The sequence below is a fragment of the Raphanus sativus genome, chromosome 9 (genome assembly GCF_000801105.2).
Source record: "Raphanus sativus cultivar WK10039 chromosome 9, ASM80110v3, whole genome shotgun sequence".
NCBI classification, from domain to species: domain Eukaryota; kingdom Viridiplantae; phylum Streptophyta; class Magnoliopsida; order Brassicales; family Brassicaceae; genus Raphanus; species Raphanus sativus.
The window spans coordinates 22089980-22114381 of NC_079519.1; the positions used below are offsets into that span (position 1 = coordinate 22089980).

The 24402-nt window shown below is 34.8% G+C and overlaps 5 protein-coding genes across 14 annotated transcripts in view; 3 read left to right on the forward strand and 2 right to left on the reverse strand.

Annotated features, from left to right (window-relative positions):
- The first annotated feature begins 3137 nt into the window (after positions 1-3137).
- LOC108828536 (ferredoxin--NADP reductase, root isozyme 1, chloroplastic) lies at positions 3138-5257 on the forward strand. The gene is made up of 5 exons (XM_018602264.2): positions 3138-3372; positions 3464-3517; positions 3894-4229; positions 4296-4515; positions 4584-5257. The coding sequence occupies exons 1-5, from the start codon at positions 3346-3348 to the stop codon at positions 5081-5083; spliced, it is 1137 nt and encodes a 378-aa protein (XP_018457766.2). The 5' UTR covers positions 3138-3345; the 3' UTR covers positions 5084-5257.
- Positions 5258-6695: 1438 nt separating this feature from the next.
- LOC108828576 (uncharacterized) lies at positions 6696-8811 on the forward strand. The gene is made up of 2 exons (XM_018602312.2): positions 6696-7608; positions 8539-8811. Exon 1 carries the CDS (start codon positions 6832-6834, stop codon positions 7591-7593), a length of 762 nt encoding a protein of 253 aa, XP_018457814.2. The 5' UTR covers positions 6696-6831; the 3' UTR covers positions 7594-7608; positions 8539-8811.
- A 35-nt stretch (positions 8812-8846) lies between these two features.
- Positions 8847-11236, reverse strand: LOC108828575 (U3 snoRNP-associated protein-like YAO). 2 transcript variants are annotated; one of them, XM_018602310.2, is made up of 6 exons: positions 10678-11236; positions 10028-10595; positions 9724-9919; positions 9445-9623; positions 9178-9243; positions 8847-9079 (listed from the first exon to the last, which is right to left on the reverse strand). In XM_018602310.2, exons 1-6 carry the CDS (start codon positions 11073-11075, stop codon positions 9002-9004), a joined length of 1485 nt encoding a protein of 494 aa, XP_018457812.2. In that variant the 5' UTR covers positions 11076-11236; the 3' UTR covers positions 8847-9001. The 2 variants fall into 2 exon arrangements, with proteins under 2 accessions (XP_018457812.2, XP_018457813.2); XM_018602311.2 differs by having other exon boundaries at positions 9445-9620; positions 10678-11234.
- Positions 11237-12504: 1268 nt separating this feature from the next.
- On the forward strand, positions 12505-18716 carry LOC108827795 (DNA damage-binding protein 1a). Its single transcript, XM_018601278.2, has 19 exons — positions 12505-12737; positions 13014-13062; positions 13172-13231; positions 13316-13407; positions 13536-13587; positions 13726-13788; positions 13902-13951; positions 14120-14195; positions 14600-14809; positions 14926-15032; positions 15135-15243; positions 15493-15693; positions 15763-15978; positions 16076-16186; positions 16337-16612; positions 16686-16960; positions 17072-17420; positions 17491-17775; positions 17869-18716. The coding sequence occupies exons 1-19, from the start codon at positions 12634-12636 to the stop codon at positions 18448-18450; spliced, it is 3267 nt and encodes a 1088-aa protein (XP_018456780.1). The 5' UTR covers positions 12505-12633; the 3' UTR covers positions 18451-18716.
- An 89-nt stretch (positions 18717-18805) lies between these two features.
- Positions 18806-24402, reverse strand: part of LOC108827796 (eukaryotic translation initiation factor 2 subunit beta-like) — a 32174-nt gene continuing 26577 nt past the window's right edge. Inside the window, exons 2-11 of one of the 9 annotated variants that reach the window (XM_056995516.1) lie at positions 20854-20908; positions 20614-20651; positions 20382-20499; positions 20222-20277; positions 20061-20118; positions 19871-19953; positions 19627-19772; positions 19387-19529; positions 19133-19218; positions 18806-19022 (exon numbers count right to left, since the gene is read on the reverse strand). In XM_056995516.1, the coding sequence (XP_056851496.1) occupies positions 18951-19022; positions 19133-19218; positions 19387-19529; positions 19627-19772; positions 19871-19953; positions 20061-20118; positions 20222-20277; positions 20382-20499; positions 20614-20646 (795 nt within the window). In that variant the 5' untranslated portion in view covers positions 20647-20651; positions 20854-20908 and the 3' untranslated portion in view covers positions 18806-18950. Of the gene's footprint in view, positions 19023-19132; positions 19219-19386; positions 19530-19626; positions 19773-19870; positions 19954-20060; positions 20119-20221; positions 20278-20381; positions 20500-20613; positions 20652-20826; positions 20948-24402 lie in introns of those variants that run through there. The other 8 variants (XM_018601283.2, XM_056995515.1, XM_018601281.2 and 5 more) reach the window with 8 other exon arrangements.

Sequence of the window (24402 nt, forward strand, 5' to 3'; positions counted from 1 at the left end):
TCCACTGCCGATCGCATCACTTGATCTATAAAAGATCGACATACTTGTGTTGTAAGACATACTTGAAATTTAATCTGCTTACAAAAACCCAATAAACAGATTAGAATATTTCAATAACGAATACAAATAATTTCAACAACTTGAATAAAAATCAAATGATTAATTCAATAAAAAAAACAGAATAAAATAAATTCTGAAACCTTAAACGTTACGGAGGTACGACCAAATTTAACGCAATAACAGATCAAATTAAAGGTCAAATCAAACGCAATAACACAAGATATAAACTGGTCAAATGAGAAAATAATCGTCCTGACTTTTTCCACTAAAAGCGAGTTAAAAAAAAATAATCAAGAACGAACGATTGCTTGAAGTGGAACCAAAAAAGCCAACTATGTTTTTTTTTTTTTTTTAATCCGATTAATCAAAAAACAAATGCAATATAAGTCAAACCTTTAACAAACAACATAAAGCAACAAAGGAAAACTGACAAAGATGCAACAAACCAATATTGACTAAAGCGAATCAGATAGCAATATTAAACGAAAGAATAAAGCTATCAAAGAAGAGCCGAGACAAAATTAAATCAAAAAAAAAAAAGATCTTAACGCGATTAAAACTAATCACCAAATCCTGCAAAACAAACGTAAGCGAGAGATAGAAAATTTCAACGCTGATACCGAGAAGGAGCTGATCCAATTTTCAACGCCTATTACCAAAAAATGATCAACCTGTTCTTAAAAGAAAACACTTTTACAATAATCAGTCCGGTTAGTGCAAAACAATAAACGGATATTTTTGAGTTAAGACTGATAGAACCGTAAATTATAAACTACGGATTACTGAATATTATAAATAAAAATTGATAAGATTATACCAAAGATTTAAGAAAATAAGGATGATTCAACTGCAGAGACGAGATATTATCTCTTTCCTTAACTCAAAATACGTCCCGTAGTGCGACGGTTCGATAACGTAATGAGTCCCAGGATACAACTGCAAACAATCTTCTGAATTTGCGTCACTCTATCAGAAGCCTGGCGAAACTAGTTTTGTGTATACTCTCAGACTCAAGAAAAAATTATCAATGAGAAAGAGAACGAAAAAATATGAGGAATTGTTCAACAAATGATTTGTGTCAATGTATCTCTTCTACACAAGTACTCTCTTCTATTTAACATAAAAAAAAAATTAGTACACGTTATGTAGTAATAGAGCCAGCTAACGTCTCATTCAATTGTAGTAATGGAATTGATTTCCTTAACTCACATACGTTAGCTTGCAAAGTAACATTATGGTTTTTGACCAAGTCAACAAACTCTAATTACTTGCTTGGATTTCTAATTTTTATATTTAAATAAACATATAAAAATTATTATGAATAAGAATAACCAAATAAGTTAATTGACATAATGTCCCATTAACAAATTCAAATTCAAATTCTAATCCAAATATTCAAAGTGATTTATTTGCTAAATATTTCATACTTAGCCAAATTTAAAGCTTTATAAGCTTTGCATAATACTCACTTTGAACCTCCATTTCTCATTCAACACAACTCCGATTTTGACCAACAAATACACTAACTCATAGTGTTTACGGTGACGATTACATCGTGCCCAAGTTCCGGTCTTTCCGATAGACGTCTCCGTCGAAAATCCCATCGGAAAAATAGTCCACACCACTTTGTCAAAAACGAGTTCCAACATCTTTTTGATTCTGACTTCATGCTTTTGTGATGGTCAGAGCTTGACAGTTCGCATGTCAGCTACGAGCGGCTTGTTCAAATTTCAACTCAATCTGAAGTGACCATGGTACAAGCCAGAAGCATGATCTCGACTTATAAGACAATGGCGACTGCTTGGAGTAAGTTAGAAGACGTGTTGCGCAAGGTGTGAAGTGTGCATGGCATATTTGGATGCTAGATACTAATACAAAATGGTTAAAGAACTTATTTTCAAACTGTTAGACACATTTTGCTATTGGGTTTTCACTGCTCTTTGATTTACCCACCTAATCGTAACAATCACCCTACCCCGCCCACTCAGTTAACCCGTTAATAAATAGTAACATTCGATAAAGGCCCCACCTCATGCGTCCATAATAGTTACATTCTATCACGGCAAGGCCCAACAGACCCTTGAATGATCGCATAAACCGCTTTTTTGAAAGTCTTCCGCAAAAGAAATAAATACATATTGTGGCATCACGTGACCAAGGCATCACGTGACCAAGTGTTAGATCTAAAAAACATAAGCTTGTCAGGGTATGTGCATTGAGACATTTCCACGAGATCGTGGGCTCGAGTTCATAGGCCCAAACGTGAAAAATAAATGAAAAAGGTGATATCGGTAATATCAGCCGTGTCATTCGTAATGAGGTTCGGGATTCACAGATACATGCTCGTTTAAAAGCTGATTTAGTTGAAAATATATGGCAAAAATTTGGTAATGTTGATGAATAATCTTTGTATGTTGGTCAATTGTCAATGTATTGAATAAAAACTTTTAAAAAAAAAATTATGTAATCAATAATCATTGTATTGAATCAAAACTTTTTAAAAATTTAATATATATTTTATTTTATTTATGAATCCTCAAAGTATTAGAAAAAAAATATATTTATATATTATTTTATTCCTAAGAACTTCATTTTCGGGTTCACTAATGCAGATGCACACTAGAGAGAGGTTCATCACTGTTCACGGTCCCACCAAAAAAGTAATAAAAAATTCTTATGAACCCTATCAAGGGTTCACTAATGCGGATGCCCTGAGATCCGTAATACAGTTTGGTCGACTGGACCAGAAATATTTAAAAAAGTACTCTGTTCAGCATAAATGCTTAATTAGTTATATTTATGCATTAGAGTATAATATTATATATAATAATATACGGATGAAAATATATGTTCAGTATTTTTATTATAAAACATTGATGAATTTGCCAATTTTGAACTTTCAAAATTGACTTTGAAATTGTGACAGCATTACTTTTCTTATTTTTTCAAGAAAATAAATACACAGATAATTTGCTGGAAAACCCAGTTTTGTCTCTTATGATTGCATCCCCAATCAAACAATAATAGTTAAAGAGAACGTCGTTAAAGAATAAAGCAATAAGTAGTCCACCGAGATCCACTGTCCCAAGGAGCCAACCAATTGAGAATTTGCAGACAGTGTGTGGGCTGTTTTGTGTCTTTTTCTGGGCCTCCAAAGGATCTTCCTACTCCTTACCCCTTTCACTATTAAACCCAGAAAACCATCTCCTTCTTCAATTCCCCCTCAATCATTTTACTCTTCTTGATTTGCGATCTAACTAATAATCCAGATTCTTATTCATCACCATGGCTCTCTCAACTCCTCTTTCTCAGGTCTTTTCCTTTTTCTTTTTGCTATTATATACTCTTTTACTTCCTTGCATATTTTGCTGATCTAACGAAAAAGTTTTTGTTTTGATTTCAGATGTATGTTGCCCTTCCTATTGGAATTGATGGGTCGAGCCAATCTTTGATTAAGGTGAACAAAATTCATCTTAAATAATCAATTTTACAGAACTAACGTTGTGTTTCAGATGCTTTAGATGGTCCCGTTGTTGTCTTTGTGGGTTTTGTACTAATGTTTGACTTGTTGTGAACTTGGGTATTGAAAGGTACAGTCTTTAGTAGAACTATGTTGTTTCAGAGGCTTTAGATGGTCTTGAGATGTTGTTGTCTTTGTGGGTTTTGTACTAATGTTAGACTTGTAATGAACTGGGTATTGAAAGGTACAGTCTTTAGTAGCAGAAGTTAGCAAAATCTGATTTTTGTATCTATTTGGAAGTGGAAGGAGCTATTTACAAAACAAACCTCTCCATTAGTGTGTGGTAAGCGTTGACTTTTTGATTCTGTCTCAGGTGCAAAGTGTAAGCTTCACTGAGAAGTCATGGAGTCCTCTTCTGAGATTAGATACGGTATCTAGGAAACCGAGTTTGAAGAAACGGTCCACAGTATGTATGTCACTTCAGCAGCAAGCTAGCAGATCCAAAGTCTCGGTTACTCCTCTAGAGCTTGAATATCCCAAGGAGACTCCGTTGAACTTGTACAGGCCTAAGGAGCCTTACACTGCAAAGATTGTCTCGGTTGAGAGAATCGTCGGTCCTCAAGCACCTGGAGAGACTTGCCACATTGTGATTGATCATGATGGGAAGGTTCCTTACTGGGAAGGACAGAGCTATGGAGTGATTCCTCCTGTAAGTACTGTCTTGTGTTTCTTCTGTTTCTGAACTTCTGCTGCTTATGATGCATTGCTTCCGTAGGGTGAGAATCCTAAGAAGCCTGGTGCTCCTCACAATGTTCGGCTTTACTCTATTGCGTCAACAAGATATGGTGATTCTTTTGATGGCAAGACGGCTAGCTTATGCGTTCGCCGAGCTCAGTACTATGATCCAGAGACAGGAAAGGAAGATCCTTCAAAAGCTGGTGTGTGTAGTAACTTCTTGTGCAATGCTAAACCTGGAGATAAGGTCCAAATCACAGGTAAGTTATCTTAATTAACTTCTAACTGTTATCATTAGCTAAAAGCTGAAGTTGTTAACACTTAACAGGTCCATCTGGAAAGGTAATGCTTTTACCTGAAGATGATCCAAAAGCTACTCATATAATGATTGCTACTGGAACCGGAGTAGCTCCATTCAGAGGGTACTTGCGCCGTATGTTCATGGAGAACGTTCCCACGTTCAAGTTTGATGGACTCGCGTGGCTCTTCCTCGGTGTGGCTAACTCAGACAGTCTTCTCTACGACGAAGAGTTCTCAAGCTACCTCAAGGACTATCCAGAGAACTTCAGGTATGATAAAGCGTTGAGCAGAGAAGAGAAGAACAAGAAAGGTGGGAAGATGTATGTGCAGGACAAGATTGAAGAGTACAGCGATGAGATCTTTAAGCTTTTGGATGATGGAGCTCATATTTACTTTTGTGGGCTTAAAGGAATGATGCCAGGGATCCAAGATACGCTTAAGAGAGTTGCGGAGGAGAGAGGTGAAAGCTGGGAGCAGAAGCTTACTCAGCTTAGGAAGAACAAGCAATGGCATGTTGAAGTGTATTGAGCTGTGTAATAGTCTCTCTCTCTGGGTTTTTCTTTACATTTCTGCAATTGAATAAATGTTTGTGATGATCCATTTTGTATGGATGATAAGACTCTTAAGATATAGCTCAGCTTCGTCTTGTTTCTGTGACTCTTGAATTGTATCATTTTTTTGTCAAGTGATTTGTGTTTGGAAGGTTGAGTTGTCGCCACGTGGCTTGGTTATGGTTTGCATACGGTTTGAAAAACTTATTTTGTATTTGGTTCGGTTTGACAAACAATTGGCTTGGTTCTCAGTTTTGTGCAATTATGAATAAGATGGGTTTTTTTTTGAACACCAAAGATGGTTTTTTTTTGAAAGATTCATAATTTTCGCTTTGTAGTACCGCAAATTTATATATATAAACAGTAGAATTAAAATAAACTAGATCTTGAGAACAAATTAATATATGCATTAAACAACATATTAAATATCATATTGTATTATATTTATATTCAGTTTTGATCCGCCGACTTTTAAAACCAAATTTTCTATTTGCAATATTTTTTATGTTTATTCATTTTAGATAATATATTCCGAAATATAAAAAGATATCATGATTGAAAGATTTTGTATTATTAATTTAATGAAATACATGTTAATTTATATACATTTATTATATAGTTTTCTAATGTTAACTTGTGTTACTTAATTTTCTAATATATTGTGATTAAAGTAGTTTAAAGATTCTATATATATTACTAGTTTCAATAAAATATTAAAATTTAAAGGATTGTCCAAATTATAAAATAAAACATGAAAGAATTCATTACTTTTATTTTAATAGATAATATAGACTATGTTAGAAATTTTAAGAAAATAGTATACAAATTTTATTTTTATTTTATAATAAAATCTTAACTAACATTAGTTTATAATAATATTAGACTATTAATCACGAAATTAATCAATGCTTAATTTTATAAAAATGTTTTAAATTTTTGATAAGATTTTGTTAGATTTTTTGTCAACAGATTTTTATAATTAGAAAATAAGATAATTTTATAGGTGAAGTTGTTATATATGTCAATTATTTAAGATGTGATATTTTAATGATACCATAATGTTAATTAGAAATAAATGAAATATGGGTTTCTAAAGAAGGTCCCTTTTAAAAAAATCACACATGAAGAGAAGTTGTGACTTCTGTTTTAATATATAAGATACTATTTATTTATTTCAAATACTATTTTGGATCTTTAAATCATGTTATTTTTATTATTTTTTGTCGAACTTAGATAAAACATGATATATAAAACCTTTTCGGATATTTTTATAATGCAAATTATTATATTTTGGTTTAGATTTGAGTTTAGTTATAAATGTTAATTCTTTTTTTTTTGTCAAACAAATGTTTATTCTTATTTCTTACCAAAATAGAAGAGAACTAGAACAGTAGAACCAAATATTAACCAACCGAACCGAAATTGTACCAAATAGTCGGTTTTAATTCAGATGGAATCCAATCGAGGAGAAATAAAATGCCATACATGATATGAATTTGTACAAAATGGTCATGGCGTAACTTTAGCTGATGACAAAGACACCCTCTATTTCACCCAAATTTACAGTCTCGTGCCATCATCATTCTTTCACTCAAACAACGACGTCGTTTCAGATTGAGCTCCTCTTTTCACAGTCGAAGTCAAAACCCTAAATCTCTCTGCTTCCTTCCCAAAACACGATTTCAAACGAAACCTCTCGGCGTGAGATCAGAAACACTCAAAAACATGATTCGAGTCACGAGACCAAAACCGATCATCGACTCCCTCAGCTACAACCTCATCCAGAGATGCTCCGCCGGCGGAACCCCCAAAGGAAAAGCCAAGCTCAAAACAGGCCAGCCACTGAAGCGTAACAAGCTCTCCACCAAGAAAGGCGGCAAAACCCCCGGAGCCGGAGGAGCCGGAGACGGAGAGGAAGCCGCGAAAGGCAAAGGCCGAATCTCCGACGAAAAGCAGAAGCTCTACGAGCAGTGCCTAAACGCCCCCTGCCCCGTCCGCTCCCTGACCCCGAAAGAAGCCTCTCGCGAGGCCCAGCGCGAGAAGCTGGGCCTGATCAGCAAGGAGAAGCAGCGAGACACGGAGATTCAGAAGAAGGGAGGAGCCGCCGCGATGGGGAGCATCGCCGACGAGCCGATCCGGATCGGGACGGCGGGTCTGGATTACGTCTCGCTGGGGATCTTCGGAGCCGACGAGCTGGTGAAGTATAAGGTGACGGCGGAGGACGGGGAGAGGCTCGCGAAGGAGAACAGTAAGGTGCTGATGAGGGAGCATAGGGAGAGGAGGGCTGCGGAGACCGTGTTGTTGAGTATGAAGAGGGAGGCGATCGAGGCGTTGCCGGAGAAGCTGAAGGTGGCGGCTTTGGAGCCTGATTTGACTCCGTTTCCGGCGAATAGAGGGATGGCTACGCTTACGCCGCCGATTGAAGGGTATCTTGAGAAGGTTATGGACGCCGCTAAGAAGAGCTCCAGTAAAGAGAAATTGAGATGATTCGTTTTTTTAAAGGTTTGAGCTTTCTTTTCTCTTATGCTATTGATTGGTGAAACGGACTCATGATTTAGGATTTGATCTTTACTTTGTTGTAGCAAATGTATAAAGAGATTTTGTATTGCTTTTGCTTTGGAGACAGCTTTAGGCGTTTGTTTAGGATTTTATAGTTACTAGTATTTTTATATTTGATGTTAAAGCTGTCATCTTTTGGTGTAGAAGATGTATAGAAGGGTTATAGATTTTGTCATTATGTCAGCTTTTCTCTTGTTTTTGCTTTGGAATTGAGCGTACACCGTATGTTTAGGGTAGATAGTTAGTAGTATTGATATCTGATGTTGAAGGCTGGTGTCTTTGGGTGCACTTTGTTGTAGAAAATGTATAAAAAGGTTATAGATTTTGTCAATATGCCATCTCTGCTCTTGTTTTTGCTATGAGCTTCAGTCGGATTGATAGGTACTACCGTACTAGTGTGACGTTAAAATGTATAAAAAGCTTAGAGATTTTGTCAGTATCTTTGCTCTTGTTTTTTTTTTTTGCTATGAGCTTCAATCGTTTGTTTAGGGTTGATGGTTAGTATTGTTGATATTGTGATGTTAAAGGCTGGTGTCTTGGTTGTAGAAATAAGTCAAAACTGATGGCTAGCTAGATTTCGTACTTGTCAATTTATTAAGAACAAGTTTCATGTAGCAAGTTGGTGAATAATGATAATCAAACACTTGTAGTTAGCATTTTTGTAACTCTTGTGCTTCTCTCCATATAGACTTTAGTCCTTATGTATGTCTCTCCTGTTTCGTTTCTTTTTGTTTGCTGTATATGTTCTTGTTTATTTATTCTTTCTATCATGTTTGCATTTTTCTTGTTTGCTTCAAGTCTCCCCTTGTGTGATACGTTTGTATATTTGTCCAAGAGCTTTTCTAATTAATTCCCTGCATTCTTTTCATCCAGTTGATTCTATATTCAGAATGGAACAGAACCGAGAAGTGCCATAGGCAGAGACTTCAAGAGACTGTTTCTAGGAATTCCAAGCTTGAGTTAAGAGTATAATACATGCAGCTTCTCGTTTTATTGTTTCGCAAACTCGACTTCCTCAAGTTGTGTCTTGGATCTTAATAAAGATTTTCTTAAAGCTTTGTCCAGATCTTGATAAATGTTCAAGTCTTTGTATCTCTGGATCTTGGTTTTGAAATTGGTTTTGATAATTTCCCCTTATTTAAATGATTTATTGACCACTTGGATTCATTAGAACCTAAAAAGATCGTTAATGTTCTTCGCTCTCTTCTATTAAAAAACCGAAATGAGTACAATAGAACAAACAAAAAAGGGAGTAAAAACATGAAGAGTTGAAAGTCTTTACATATAACTTGAGATCAATTTTGGCTTCTAGCAACTCAAAAATGTGATAATATCCTTATGACAGCCTTAAGGGATGTATTGCAACGCCATTCTGCGCAGACTTTAAGCATCCCCATCTTCCAAATCTCGTTTCCTGCCATATCAACACACAACAGTTTCGAGATTAGCATTTACACACACACAAAACAGAGAACAAAGTAAGACAAATGATAAGAGAGGATCACAACGTACCTGTCCAACACCGGCAATCAGAAACTTTCCGGATTTTGCAAAAGCCATAGAGTTCACGTATCCAGACTGTAAGATCACAGAAAAAGGCATTTTGAGATTATTACTTCATGAAGTTAGTGCTTCTCGTTGCACTAGAATCAATACAAGTTTCTCATATGCAAGTGAGTTCAGGCTAAGTGTTAGTTAGGTAAGAAATTAAACACTCTCACATACAACAGATGCATCAACAAAACAATAAAAAATATAACAAGGGGAAAGAATAATTACCAAAGGAAGCTTGAATAAAGGTCGAATGGCACTTGCTTCAACAGCCATCAAATGCACAAAACCATTACCAGCTCCAGATGCAGCTAGATCACTACCTCTACATACAGCAACCGAACTTACCCAAGAACTTGATGTGCATGAGTTATTATACTCCACAAGATCATCATCACCATTTTCTGCTATGGAAAAAAGAAAGTCAATTGTGTTCTGCTATTTTGTAACTATATGCTGCAACATTAAACTTCAATTGTATCACAGAGCAGAGGAAAAGGAACTTACCATTAATGGTAGTGATTCCATCAGCTACAACGGAATGTGCATTCTTGAGGAGAAACACCGGTTTCTTTTTCAACATGCCCCAGAGTGCAACAGTTCCGTTATCCGAACCAGACAGGTACTCCGTATCACTGATGTAACAGCAGCTCTCAAGAGACGATGCAGGTGCACGGTAGACGACACGAGCTTGCTCAGACATCTACAAATCATATAAAAACAAAGACTTACACATACAGAACACCCGAAACCATATGAAGATGATAGACTTAGAGAGAGAGAGAGAGAGAGAGAGAACTAACAAATTCACCTTGTGTAATTGCATGGTTCTGTCTCTTCCAACAGAAATCGCACGATCCTTCCTTAGCGCATCAATGGCTAGGACTTCACCCTGGTGTCCAAAACTGTCTTGTACAAAAGCTCTATCTTCTACATTCCACGCCTTGACACTTCGATCAAAAGAACCAGAATAGAGCTCCGTGGAACCGTGTCTGAAACACAGACAAGAAACTGTGTTCCTGTGACCTGGAAAGGCCTGGACATGTTCTCTGGTCCGCACGTCCCATATATGAACATGACGATCAACTCCACCAGTCGCCAAGTAACGACCGTCGGAGCTAGCAGCTAAAGCAAGAGTCACTCTGCTGTGTTTCTTATTCCGAGGCTCCCTCACTTTCATCCCATGAGACTTCAGAGTCTCATCACTCGGCCATTTGTATATCTCCCTCTCCCCAGAGGATACATCCCAATGGAGAATAGTACCGTCTTTGGAAGCTGAGAAGCCTCTAGCGTCGTCATCAGACAGAGCAACCGACACAACAGAATGTCGGTGCTTGACAATCACACGAAACCCATCGCTACTAACCGGCTCCTGAACACTGAATCATTACAAAAAAAAGGCTTTAACTTTATTACTATAACCAAATCTTAGCAAATGAAATAAAGAGATCAATTCATTACCTCGATGCGATTGCTCTTCGAACCCTACCAGTCTCCTCGAGCTGCTTCTTCATCAACGTCTTGACAATATCATCATCATCATCTTCCTCGTCGTCACGTTCTTCAAGCTCTCTCCGCCTTGCTTCTCTGGTTCGTTTCAGCAACGCCTCAGCTAGCCTCTTCCGTTTCTCTCCCGCCGTCTCGTCGGCGAACTCGTCTTCGTCCTCGGCTTCGTTAGCTTCTCTCTTATCTTCCGCAAAGCCGTTCTCTTCGGCGTCGGAGTCGATAGACTCGATGTCTTCGTCGTCATCGTAACCGACTTTCCTGCGTTTCTTGGTCTCTTGCTCGAAGAATGGATCCCTGTCATTCGAACCCTTTTTACCGCCTCTCTTAAAGCCTCCACCTTTCGGGTACTTCATCCTTCCCTCTCTCTTTATCTCTCTCTCTCTGTAGCTCAGCTAAAGCAGGAGAGTTGATTAGACTGGGTTTAAGGTTAGCTTCGGGGTTTAGCGGTGACGGCGGAGCAGAACAAGACGCTTTTGTGTTTATTTGGTCGGGAAGTTCACAACTTTAAAATTACACTTCGCTTTTTTCACAAAAACCTAGGTAGGTCTTCCTCAGGAAACGGTCGAACCGGACGGACTTGGCCCATTAAAGAGCTACTCCATCTTGAGCCCATCATACAAGTAGGCTCTTTTGTATCAGAAGTTGGGCCCTTTAATTCCAATTTTTTTTTAGCTGAAGACTAACCGGGAAGTAGGCGGGAACCATCTTGTATTGCAGGCCGAACCCGACCATCATTTAAGTTTTGTGCTTAATCCGGTTTAAGAGATTTTGGTATTTTTCTGAAGTTTTTTGGTAAAAATTTATTTACTTCTGAATTTTGTACTACATGAAACGAAGTATTATATGATCAATCTTAATAGATATTTTTAAGTATTGTTTTAGTAATATCAGTAGTGAGTTATTTTTGGTATTTTATTGAATTTAAAAATCTTGACTCAATTTATTATTATTTGTTTTATGTTCTAATATTTATAAAAAATAATATAACATAGTTATATAATTTTAAATAATAATATAAATTTCGTATATATTTATTCAGATTTTTTAGTGGTTTTAGTTTCACAATAATTTTTTTGTGGATTAAGAAGATTTTTTTACAAAAGATAAAAATGTAATTCTCATAAAAACCCTAAATAATTTATATGTATTTTTAAATCACATGTTAAATTTGATAATTAATAAATTTACTCTATTAAAAGAAAAGGCTAAAATATACCGTACAAAAGGCTTAGACATATCATTTCATTAATTTTAAATATGATTTGTTTGATTATTTAATTTAATTGAATCAATCAAATATATAATATATTTAGAAATAAATCAACTTTAACTACAAATCTAAATTTATTATTACTTATAGTAAAATTTATTGTAAATATTTTCTAAAATATCAAATATTTTTAATAAAATATATATTAATTAATTCAGTAATTAATAATATAATATTATTGTAAATTAATATGAACAAAATAGTGTTATAATTTCTATGTTGTTTTAAATAATTTTTTTTATAAAATACTATCTTATTATATATAAAATGAAAAATACCCCGAAACGTCTTAATCAATTAAAAATAACGAATAACATCTCTAATATTTTTTTTCAAAAAAAAAAAACATCTCTAATATTTTTCTTTGGACACCAACATCTCTAATATAACCGTAATTCCGGAAAGTATACCAAACCGAACCGAACCGAACTATTCATCTAAGTGTCAGTTGTACACCGAACCGGCCGTCACTGTCGACGGGTGTCTTTCTTCTTCGTTCTTCAAGTTTCGCCTCTTTTTATCATTCTCTCTCTCCTTCGTTAAAATCCCCAAACCTCATTTTAGCGAAATCCCAGAAGCTTCTCCCGAATCAGAGGCGGGAAAGCCCTCGCGTAGTAGACAGTAAAATCCAGAAGAAGAAGATGAGCTCATGGAACTACGTCGTGACGGCTCACAAGCCGACCAGTGTCACTCACTCGTGCGTCGGAAACTTCACCAGTCCTCAAGAGCTCAATCTCATCGTTGCGTATGAACTCTCCTCTCTTTTCTCATCAATTTTGGCTTTCCCTTTTTGTTGTATAGAAACTGTTAATTTTGAGGTTTAGGGTTTTCAAAGGGAACCTTAGATTCATTCACTGCTCAATTCTCTCAAGTCTGAAACTAACTTAAATCTTGAAGAGGCTTCACTAATAAACATAAAAGATGATATCTTTTTCAATATGAATTATCTTTTTTTTTTCTTTAATTCAGAATGAATGTCCATGTATCAGATCCATTATATGGTTATTTGATCTGGTTGCAGGAAATGTACTCGAATTGAGATCCATTTACTTACCCCACAGGGGCTTCAGGTACTACACACATCTCTGTTATCTTGTTTTTTCTTTCATTTTAGTCTTTAGAGTATGAGTCATGCTTTGTTCTGTTAGTAGTATGATGCTGGATCTTCTTATATTGCAGCCTATGCTTGATGTTCCAATATATGGAAGAATTGCTACCTTGGAGTTGTTCAGGCCCCATGTGAGTATATATATTCAACTCTTATCATGTTCTTTTATCATGGTCTTATTAGTAAGTTACAATGTTTTCCACCATTCTTTACAGGGAGAAACACAAGACTTTTTGTTCATTGTAACTGAGAGACACAAATTCTGTGTTCTTCAATGGGATGCTGAGTCCTCCGAGCTTGTCACAAGGTAGGCCTTCCAAAATTATCACATCTTTTCATGCATTCAGTTTACGCTAACCGACCAGTTGTGTTACTTCTCCTTCGTTATATAACCATGCCTGCTCTAATTAATATGATGTCTTGACAAATTTTCAGAGCAATGGGGGATGTTTCTGATCGTATTGGCCGACCAACAGACAATGGCCAGGTAATGAATTACGTCTCGATGCACTGTGCATTCCAGAGTTCTTAAAATCCTTTACTTTCCTTCATTGAACAATATGTGTTGTCATTAAAGATTGGCTGGCATTTAACTTACTACTGTTTTGACACTTTTATATTGTAGATTGGCATAATAGATCCAGATTGCAGATTAATTGGACTCCATCTGTATGACGGCTTGTTCAAGGTATATAAACGAGTGCTCTTTTACTGAATTACATATTATGTTACTTAACTTCTACTTATCTTTTCCTTATACAATGTATGATGATGCGTTCTGTTTCTTTGGTTCTTCTTCAGGTTATACCATTTGACAATAAGGGACAGCTCAAGGAAGCTTTTAATATCAGGTAGCATATTGCATTCTATCGTCACCTTTGTGTGTGTCCTATTCCATGAGTCAGATTATTTAGCAAATCCGTAATAGACTCTGTCCTCTTGACTCTTTACGGTATCGTTATTCTGTGGACATTTTAAAACTGAATGATAATATACTGAGTGTGGTGCCTAAATTTCAGGCTGGAGGAATTGCAGGTTCTGGATATCAAGTTTCTGTTTGGATGTGCAAAGCCCACAATTGCAGTACTTTATCAGGTGTGGAAACATCTTAACATGACTGTGTGGAATAATCTCTGTACAGCCTTATACTAAGAGTTAAAAAATATATATTAAGACTAAAGTTCAGAATTATCAAAGAATTGGATGGGAATGAATGAAAAAATAAACTTTTTTTGATTGGCTGGGAATGAATGAAGAAATACGAAATCATAGTATACCAAATTTTGACTTTTTTTTTTGCATTTGATTCTTAACCTCGTTCTTTATTTCCGAGTGTTACTATATTTCACTATAGAAAGAACTTTTTGCAGTAGGATAATATATGTTCTTTTGGTAGTTGTTTCAACAGATTTTTCTTCTGCTTTTTATTTTTTTTGCTTAGAATCTTATTTGTTAGTAGAATTTTCTCCGGTGGGACTAACTAATGTTTGTTTTCATAGGATAACAAAGATGCTCGTCATGTTAAAACGTATGAAGTCTCTCTAAAAGATAAGGATTTTGTCGAGGGTCCATGGTCACAGAACAATCTCGACAATGGTGCTGACTTACTGATTCCTGTACCACCACCTCTCTGTGGAGTCCTTATTATTGGTGAAGAAACAATTGTCTATTGCAGTGCTAATGCATTCAAAGCAATACCAATAAGACCTGTAAGTTCTTTCAACCTAATCTCACCTGCTTTTGTAAATTGTTGTTTGAGATTTCTGCGAGTTCCCCTTTTACTATTATCTGAGTTTGTTATCTGACCTTCTATCTTCCTGTCCAGTCCATCACTAAAGCATATGGAAGAGTTGATATTGATGGCTCTAGGTATCTTCTTGGTGACCATGCTGGACTGGTTCACCTGCTTGTTATAACTCACGAGAAAGAGAAGTAAGTGTACTAACTGTTACACCATTCCATATTCTATACAATTGAAAGCTCTACTGAACTTAATTTACTTTGTGCATATGCTACTTTTATTTGTATCTGAAGGGTCACTGGCCTAAAAATTGAGCTTCTGGGTGAAACGTCTATTGCATCCACTATATCATACCTTGACAATGCCGTTGTCTTTGTCGGCTCAAGCTATGGCGATTCTCAGGTGTGTTAGAAATAACGTGGTCCAAACTCTTTTTGCTTAATTTGTTCATGTAGAATGTAAAACGATATTGTTCATGTAGAATGTAAAACGATATTGTTCATGTAGCTGTGTCTAATTGTTAATCGACATTCCTTATTGATACACAGCAAAGACGAGAAAGAAAAAAGAATTGTTATTTCTTATCTCTGGGTTCTAGGAAACGTAAAAATAACTATCTGAGTGTTTACATGTTTGATTTTCCAATTGCAGCTCGTAAAGCTAAATCTACATCCTGATGCAAAAGGCTCATATGTAGAAGTCTTGGAAAGGTATACCAACCTTGGGCCTATTGTCGACTTCTGTGTAGTCGACCTCGAGAGACAGGGGCAAGGTCAGGTTGTAACTTGTTCTGGAGCATTTAAGGATGGTTCCCTCCGCATAGTTCGCAATGGAATAGGAATCAATGAACAGGTTTGATTTATGTCACAAAATCTCCATGTCTTGTATGTTCAAATTTTCTTATCTGATTTTGAATTACAGGCGTCTGTGGAACTTGAAGGTATCAAGGGAATGTGGTCATTGAAATCTTCAGTTGATGAAGCCTTCGACACATTCCTCGTGGTTAGCTTTATCAGTGAAACTCGCATATTAGCCATGAATCTCGAGGATGAACTGGAAGAAACAGAGATTGAGGGCTTCTTGTCTCAAGTCCAGACTTTATTTTGCCATGATGCTGTGTACAATCAGCTTGTACAGGCAAGTTTTTTTTTTTCTTTTTAATAGTGCTTGAGAGTTTTCAGAAGAAAATCAGTGTATTTGATAGCTTACTTTCCTGGCCTCTCTTCTGAATCAGGTTACTTCGAATTCTGTTCGACTAGTCAGCTCTACAACTAGAGAATTGCGGGATGAGTGGCATTCCCCAGCTGGATTCACTGTTAATGTTGCAACCGCAAACGCCAGCCAGGTTTGTCTTTTCATCCTAGATATGGTTTAACAGCTTTGTATCATTGTATGTAGCCGTTACATTGAAAATATTTGTTGTGAAAGAGAAATCTAAGTTAGAGTGTCAATACACATAAACATTTGTAAATGGATGCTTTGATTTGATTGGTAGGTTCTGTTGGCAACTGGAGGTGGGCATTTGGTTTATCTAGAAATTGGAGATGGGAAATTGACAGAAGTGCAGCATGCTGTTCTTGAGTACGAGGTTTCTTGCCTTGACATCAATCCTATCGGCGATAATCCTAACTACAGTCAGCTAGCTTCGGTTGGGATGTGGACAGATATAAGTGTCAGGATTTTTTCGCTGCCAGAGCTGACTCTTATTACAAAAGAGCAACTAGGAGGAGAGATCATTCCCCGATCTGTTCTTCTCTGTTCATTCGAAGGGGTACTATATGATTTGATTGAATAATGCTTCAGATAAGCTTAGAACCGTGTGAAACTTTAGTGTTATGTTGCAGATATCTTACTTGCTCTGTGCTCTTGGAGATGGCCATCTTTTGAACTTTCAGCTGGATACGACTACTGGGCAACTGAAAGACAGAAAGAAAGTATCACTTGGGACTCAGCCTATAACTCTGCGTACGTTTTCATCGAAAAGCGCCACGCATGTCTTTGCTGCATCAGATAGACCAACCGTAATCTATAGCAGCAACAAGAAGTTGCTATACAGCAATGTCAATCTTAAAGAAGTTAGTTATATGTGTCCTTTCAACTCCGCTGCTTTTCCCGACAGGTAAACTAAAACATCCTTTCATATTCTTTTTTTTTTGGTTTCAAGTTAATGATTGAATTGAAAAGGCTGTGAGTTCTGATTGGTTGGTTCTCTCTCTCCCTTGTGAGGCAGTTTAGCGATTGCCAGAGAAGGTGAACTTACAATTGGCACCATTGATGATATTCAGAAGCTTCACATACGCACTATTCCTCTGGGGGAGCATGCTCGTCGAATCTGCCATCAGGAACAGACACGAACATTTGGTATCTGCAGTTTGGGAAACCAGACCAATGCTGAAGAATCCGAAATGCATTTTGTTCGTCTTTTGGATGACCAGTCTTTCGAGTTCATGTCAACTTACCCATTGGATGCCTTTGAATACGCTTGCTCCATACTTAGCTGCTCCTTCACCGACGACAAACATGTTTATTACTGTGTTGGAACTGCGTATGTTTTACCGGAGGAAAATGAACCAACCAAGGTATCTTCTATTCTTCTGAGACATCAAGTCAAAAAGTTATTAATATTATATTTTTTTTTTGTGAATGCAGGGAAGGATATTAGTATTTATGGTTGAAGATGGGAAACTACAGCTTATCGCTGAGAAAGAAACCAAAGGAGCTGTGTACTCTCTCAATGCCTTTAATGGAAAGCTTCTGGCTGCTATCAATCAGAAGATTCAGTTATACAAGTGGATGCTGCGTGAAGATGGCACTCGTGAATTGCAGTCTGAATGTGGACATCACGGACACATTCTAGCTCTCTATGTACAGACCCGTGGTGACTTCATCGTTGTTGGTGATCTCATGAAATCGATCTCTTTACTGATCTATAAGGTAATTATGAACTGAAATCTCTTGTGCTTAAAACCGATAGCTTTAGCATGTCTAAATTCTTGAATTTTTTTCATGTTGTGTGGTGCTTTAAAGCACGAGGAAGGTGCAATTGAGGAACGAGCTCGGGATTACAATGCCAATTGGATGTCTGCGGTTGAGATACTTGATGATGATACTTACCTTGGTGCTGAGAACAACTTCAATCTGTTAACAGTGAAGAAGAACAGTGAAGGTGCTACTGATGAAGAACGAGGCAGGTTAGAGGTAGTTGGGGAGTATCACCTCGGGGAATTCGTGAACAGATTCTGCCATGGATCACTGGTGATGAGGCTACCTGATTCAGAGATTGGTCAGATCCCAACCGTTATCTTCGGTACAGTGAATGGAATGATTGGAGTGATTGCTTCACTGCCTCAAGAACAGTATGCTTTCTTGGATAAGTTGCAGTCTAGTTTGAGGAAAGTGATCAAAGGAGTTGGGGGACTGAGCCACGAGCAGTGGAGATCGTTTAATAACGAGAAGAGAACCGTGGAAGCGAGGAACTTCTTGGATGGGGACTTGATCGAGTCGTTTCTGGATCTGAGTAGGAACAAGATGGAGGAGATATCTAAATCCATGAATGTTCAAGTTGAAGAGTTGTGTAAGAGAGTTGAAGAGCTCACTAGGCTTCACTAAAGCCTCACCAAAATCAATGCCATAATCTCTGTTTTTTTCTTTTCCTTTTAAAAACTTATGTTGAGTTAAAAAAGTCTTACCTTTGGTTTTGTTATCATCAACATCTTTTGAAGTTTGATTGAGTTGTTGTCTTTGTAATAACTTAGCACAAGTGTTGTCTGTCTTTGTCAAACCAACTTTCTTTAGAGTCCTTTGGATTGAAAAAATCGTGAATCACTTTGTCAAACTTTATGAAAAGAACTCCTATGCTATCAATTTCTTGAATATTTTATCACGTGCATGCGTTCCTTTTTGGTTAATTGTGTAGTAATTTTGTCTATATTATGTCATTGTAGTTGTTATATAATATAAAACGTGATAATTAGACTAGGCAGACTTAGAAACACAAAGAAAAGACTAGTATGTGACAGATACTTAGTAGAAAGCTAGTTGAAGAAAAGCATCACATCTCACAACTCCATAGACTACTCCTTATTCTTTGAGGGCTAAACCTCTTGATATCAAGTCTTCCTTTTGCCAACAAGCGCAACATAACCTGCTTTGATCTGTTCCACAGATCGTTCTGATCCACACTGCCAAAAACAAAACATATATTACTCACTTACTCACCTGCTCAGATATAACATGGCATCAAGATGATGCAATAAAAGTAACGTCTTCAAGCGAGTTTTGTTTTGTTTACCTGTTCACATCTCATAAAGAAGAGACGATTCTCCTTTGTAAGATTTGTGTTTGGGCTCTTGCAACCAAGGCAGATGACATAGTTATCTACAAATGAAGAGGAATATCACTTTAAATAAATCAACATAATCAGTTTTAGGCACGGGCGAATGAAATTGTTACTAAGATCTATACTACAATGTTTATAGTTCTCAAAATCTCTGAAATTTTACAGCACAGTTCAAAACCGATCTTGAGATTAAAGAAGTCACTTACTGACGTATTTGCGCAAGTTCGATTCAAAGCTCTTGGGTGCAAACCTTCCTTTAACAACCAACCTTTGCTGCCCATCAAGTGAACCACTAGTACCCAACTCAGAAAGCAAGAAAGCCATAACATGATCTGGTTGTCTATGCATCCTGAAATAAAATGCCACATATATATATATATATATAAACATCAAGAACTGCTATATGATCTATTGAGTCTGAAGATGCAGATGTTTGTTGTTCATACGTCTTGCAAAGGTCCATAAAGTTGACAAAGACTGTCTTCTTTGTCCCCTCACGGAGAACTTGAGGAGGCCTCATAACTGTACGACGCCTATTTCCAGTTAGGTCCGGATTATGTTCACGCAGAATGTTGAAGACTCTACCAAGCATCTGAACAAACATACAACTCCATAATCATTAGAAAACCAAGAAATAAGAATCTTGAAAAGGATGCATTTCAATACAAAATCTATCTATGATGTGTTCACCTCTTCATATAAGTAAAATCTATCACTTCCCTCCCAAGGATAACGATTCTCCTGCTGGATTACTCCTTCCTCTTCCTCATGATCTGCAAGATATTGTATGTAAGATTCAAACTGGATACATTAAAGTAAACATGAACTAAGATGCTATTATTATTATAATTAGCACAAGAATATATATGGAGTTTCAAACCACCATCCAAATCTTCTACGGCTTCAACACTTTCTTCATTCAGTGAGCTGGAATCAACCTTAACCATCAAATAAAAACCAATGTAAGTTTAAGCATTATCAAAACACAAACTTAGAATAAATATAAGAGAATTTTAGCACTAAATATTTATAAACACTCACTGGCTTCTTGTTATCCTTCATTCCAGTTAATGTACTTTCAAGACCATCGTTAACTGCTGCAAAATAAATCAGAGGAAGCATTTAAGTAACAGAAATAGGGCATTGAAGACAAACAAAGTTGTTCAACAGCACATTAGAGAATCTTCTTCATTGATCGTACCTGCAGGCACTGAATCATCAGCTTTCTCCATCTGCGATTCTGTTGAGCTCTCAGCATGATCTTGAAGAACAACTTTCTTCTTCTTTTTCTTTTTGGTTGGGTCAAATGGTGCAAGCTGCTGTAAAAGAGATATCCGTATACATCATAATTAGATAACACATGCAGCATGAAAGAAAGAAACCAAAATCTATATATATATTCCTTGTAGACAAAGAAACAAATAACAACTTACTTCTTGTTGCATATCGTTAATTTCATCAGCCATGATTACTGCCAAGAAGTATGCAAAAAAACAAATCAAATATTATAGGCAGGAGGGGATGAACATCAGAAACAAAAGATGGCAAAACTGATCAAATAACATAGAAACCAAATAATGTCGTCCAAAAGTAGGGGACTACAAAGTATTACAAATATATATATATATATTTATTTCAGGACGCACGGACTCAGATCTTCAAGGACGACCTACCGCACACGGGAAAGAGTGCACAACGCAGAGAAGTCGAAGACGGTGAAGCTTCTTGTTTTTTTTTTCTTTTGTTGGTTGCGTTATCCATCCCTAATTTTTTTGGCTTTATATATTTAGTAAAAATCCTAATTCATCTATATTTATTGTATATGCTATTTATCTTAATTATCTCACGAAATAAATAAAAAGTAAATCATTCTATATATATATTGATTAGGAGGTCACTAAAGTTATTTTTGCTTACTTGTCAATCCCGGTAAACTCTTGAGATAATCCTATTATATATTAATTGAGACTTAAATTATGTTTTTACATGTTAATCATTGGTGAATTCTCGAAAAATTATATTATATAATTTGATTGGTCAATTATGTTTAATTTTTATTTATGTTAATTAGTTCTACAGTAAAAGGTAAGTCAAGACCAGTTAATGTCATTTACCAAATAATATTAATCTTCCTATATATTAATGTAGAAGTTATATAAGTTATTTTTTTTACTTGTAAATCATTGGTAAAGTCTTAAGAAAATACTTTTATATATTAAAATTATTATAGTTGATTGGTCGATAATTTTTAATTTTATTATTTTAATTAGTTTTAAAATAAAAGGTAAGTCAAGAACCAATTAATAATATTTACCAAATAATCTAAATGATATTAAAATAATGATTTTTCGTCCTAAACTATTATATTTAGAGAAAGAGTAATAATGTTTGATCAATTCTTTTTTTTTTTTGAAACACGATCAATTCTTTTGTATATTTATAAACTGTATAAAACAATGAACAAAAGCTATTTATATAAATCAAGATAATTAACTAAATTTCTCTTATATATTAATTGAGAAGTCACTAGTTAAGTTAATTTTACTTACTTATCAATCATTTTGAAGTCTTGATAATCCTCTTATATATTATTGAGACTTAAGTTATTTTTGATTACTTGTCAATCATTGTTGAATTCTTGAAAAAATTATTATAATTTGATTGGTCAATAATTTTTAATTTTTATTTTAAATATTTCTAAATAAAAGGTAAGTCAAGAATCAGTTAATACCATTTACCAAATAATCTAAATACTTCTATATATTGATTGAGAAGCACATAAGTTATTTTGCTTACTTGTCAATCACAAGTAAAATCTTGAAAAGGTCCTTTTTATATATTAATTGAGACTTAAGTTATTTTGATTACTTGTCAATCATTGGTGAAGTCTTGAGAAAATTATTATAATTTAATTGGCCAATAACTTTTAATTTTTGTTTATTTCAATTAGTTATAAAATAAAAAGGTAAGTCAATACCCTATTAATACCATTTTCCAAATAATCTAGATGATATTAAAATATTAATTTATGGTAAACTAATTATTAAAAAGAGTAATAATGTTGATCAAATTTTTATATATTTATAATATAATGGATATAAACTATTTATAGAAATTGATATAAATAACTGAATTATTCATACAATTTTATAAATCATTCATCAAAATTTTATAAATTAATTTATAACTTAAAATTTTATGAAAATTATAAAATCATTTGTAAAGGCTTATAAATCTAGTTATAACAGTATAGATAACTATATGGATTTGTACATCATGTATTCATGTGAAATTGTATTACAAATCAACTATATATTAAAAGAAAGGTCACTTAAGTGACTATTCCTTATGTACTGTCATAAGTGAAATGTAAAACTATTTCTCTTGAATTGCCTGACTGGTTGACAGTATTTTTATTTTTATTTATTTAACTAAAATATAAAAATAATAACTAATTATATGTAAGCCAAAAATTAAATGTTTCAAACAGATCTTAAATATAGCTAATCTAGTGTAATTATAATTATAGAAAGATTACATAGAATTACAGAAATATTACAGAATTTTAAAACTTTCAAACAAGAATTACAGAGACATTTAATGGTGTTTAAGGGTTTGTGGCTTTCATGTGAGTTAATTTTGCTGAGATTTTTTTTAGGATCTAATTGCTAACCATCACAGAAACACTATCTACAAATAAGAAAAAAAAGGATAAGATTAAAATTATAGGAATAATGATTGTTTTTTATCAAATTTAGCGAGAAATAAATTTGTTATATATTAGTCTTTAATAAAGAGAATGATAAGGAATGCAAAAACTATTCCTTATATATGGTAAAATTTATTAAGAATATTAAAAATGCATTGTTATTCATTTCTTGGTCATCAGACATAGCCTTAGAATTTCTTAATGTTTGTGTGTTTTTTTCATTGTTTGGAATATTTTGGTTATAGTTTAATAATTACATGAGAGTCTTAGGTATGTTCATGTTCTTAGGTCAGTTTTTATTCCGATTTATGGACTGTTCAAGACATTTTTTTGTGGAGCTGTAGTTGCGCCCACAAGATATATTTCCATTATTAAGATTAAAGAAAAGCTGAAGTGTTCATCTCTCTTTTCCAAAATTAAAGTTTTTATGCGGATGAATCTCCTGACATGATTTGCTTTCTTCAATTTTTTGTCCACGACATACGTAGTATGCTTTGTGATTGCAGATTGTGCATCCCACGTTTATCGTGCATAAGAATATTAGATATATATTAGGCCATAAGATGCATACTTTACGGACCAAGAATATGAAACCCGTAAAACTCATGAAAACTTTAAAGAATATAATAGAAACACTTGAATAGCAAGCAAATATCATTTTAGCATATTTACATAATTACTATTTTTACATATGAATTAGATTTGGATTAAAAAGATTACATTATATGAATTTAGCAATATGCTAAAGTTAATTACTATATATATGAACTTACAGTCTTGTAGCAAACACAACACATATTTAATTGTTATATTTTACAATCATGATGAAAATCTTGTGTAGGTTAATTCTCTATTCATCTATTTAACTGTTAATAAATAGTTTCTCTACAAACTCATAGATAAGGCTATGAGAAATCGTAGTGTGTCCTTGAAGTTAGATCAACAACATCCAGACAGGGGCTTACTACAGAGGTGGTTTGAACTCACAAGCTAAGATAGTTCTTTTTCTTTACATTAGATTCCTGCTTATTTAACTACCATTTCTTTTGTAAATGTAATTCTTTACATTTGATAGATCAATAAATTTGAAATTTCATCAAAAAAAATAAATAGTTTCTCTAAGATTCGAATCCAAATCTTTTAACGGAGAAACCATTAACGACTTCTTAATTATTGGAGTAAAAAGACTTCCACTAGATTTAGGTTGCGGATACTGAAAATAGACAGTGGAAACCAGACATGTTCCACGTAATTTGGTTCTTTCATGTGATTGAGGCCATCTGATTGAGAGACTGGTTAGATACAAACTGTTATCTTTGGTACAGTCAACGAACTTGATCGAATATTTTCTTGATCTGAGTAGGAAAATGTTGAAAGATATAACTAAAGTTCCGTTCCAAAAAAAAAAGATATAACTAAATTCAAGTTGATGTAAAAAGTGACTACTATTTCTTGGAGCTGAAATTTATACTCAACAAATCATAAAATTTAAAATGAAAAAAAAAAACAGAGC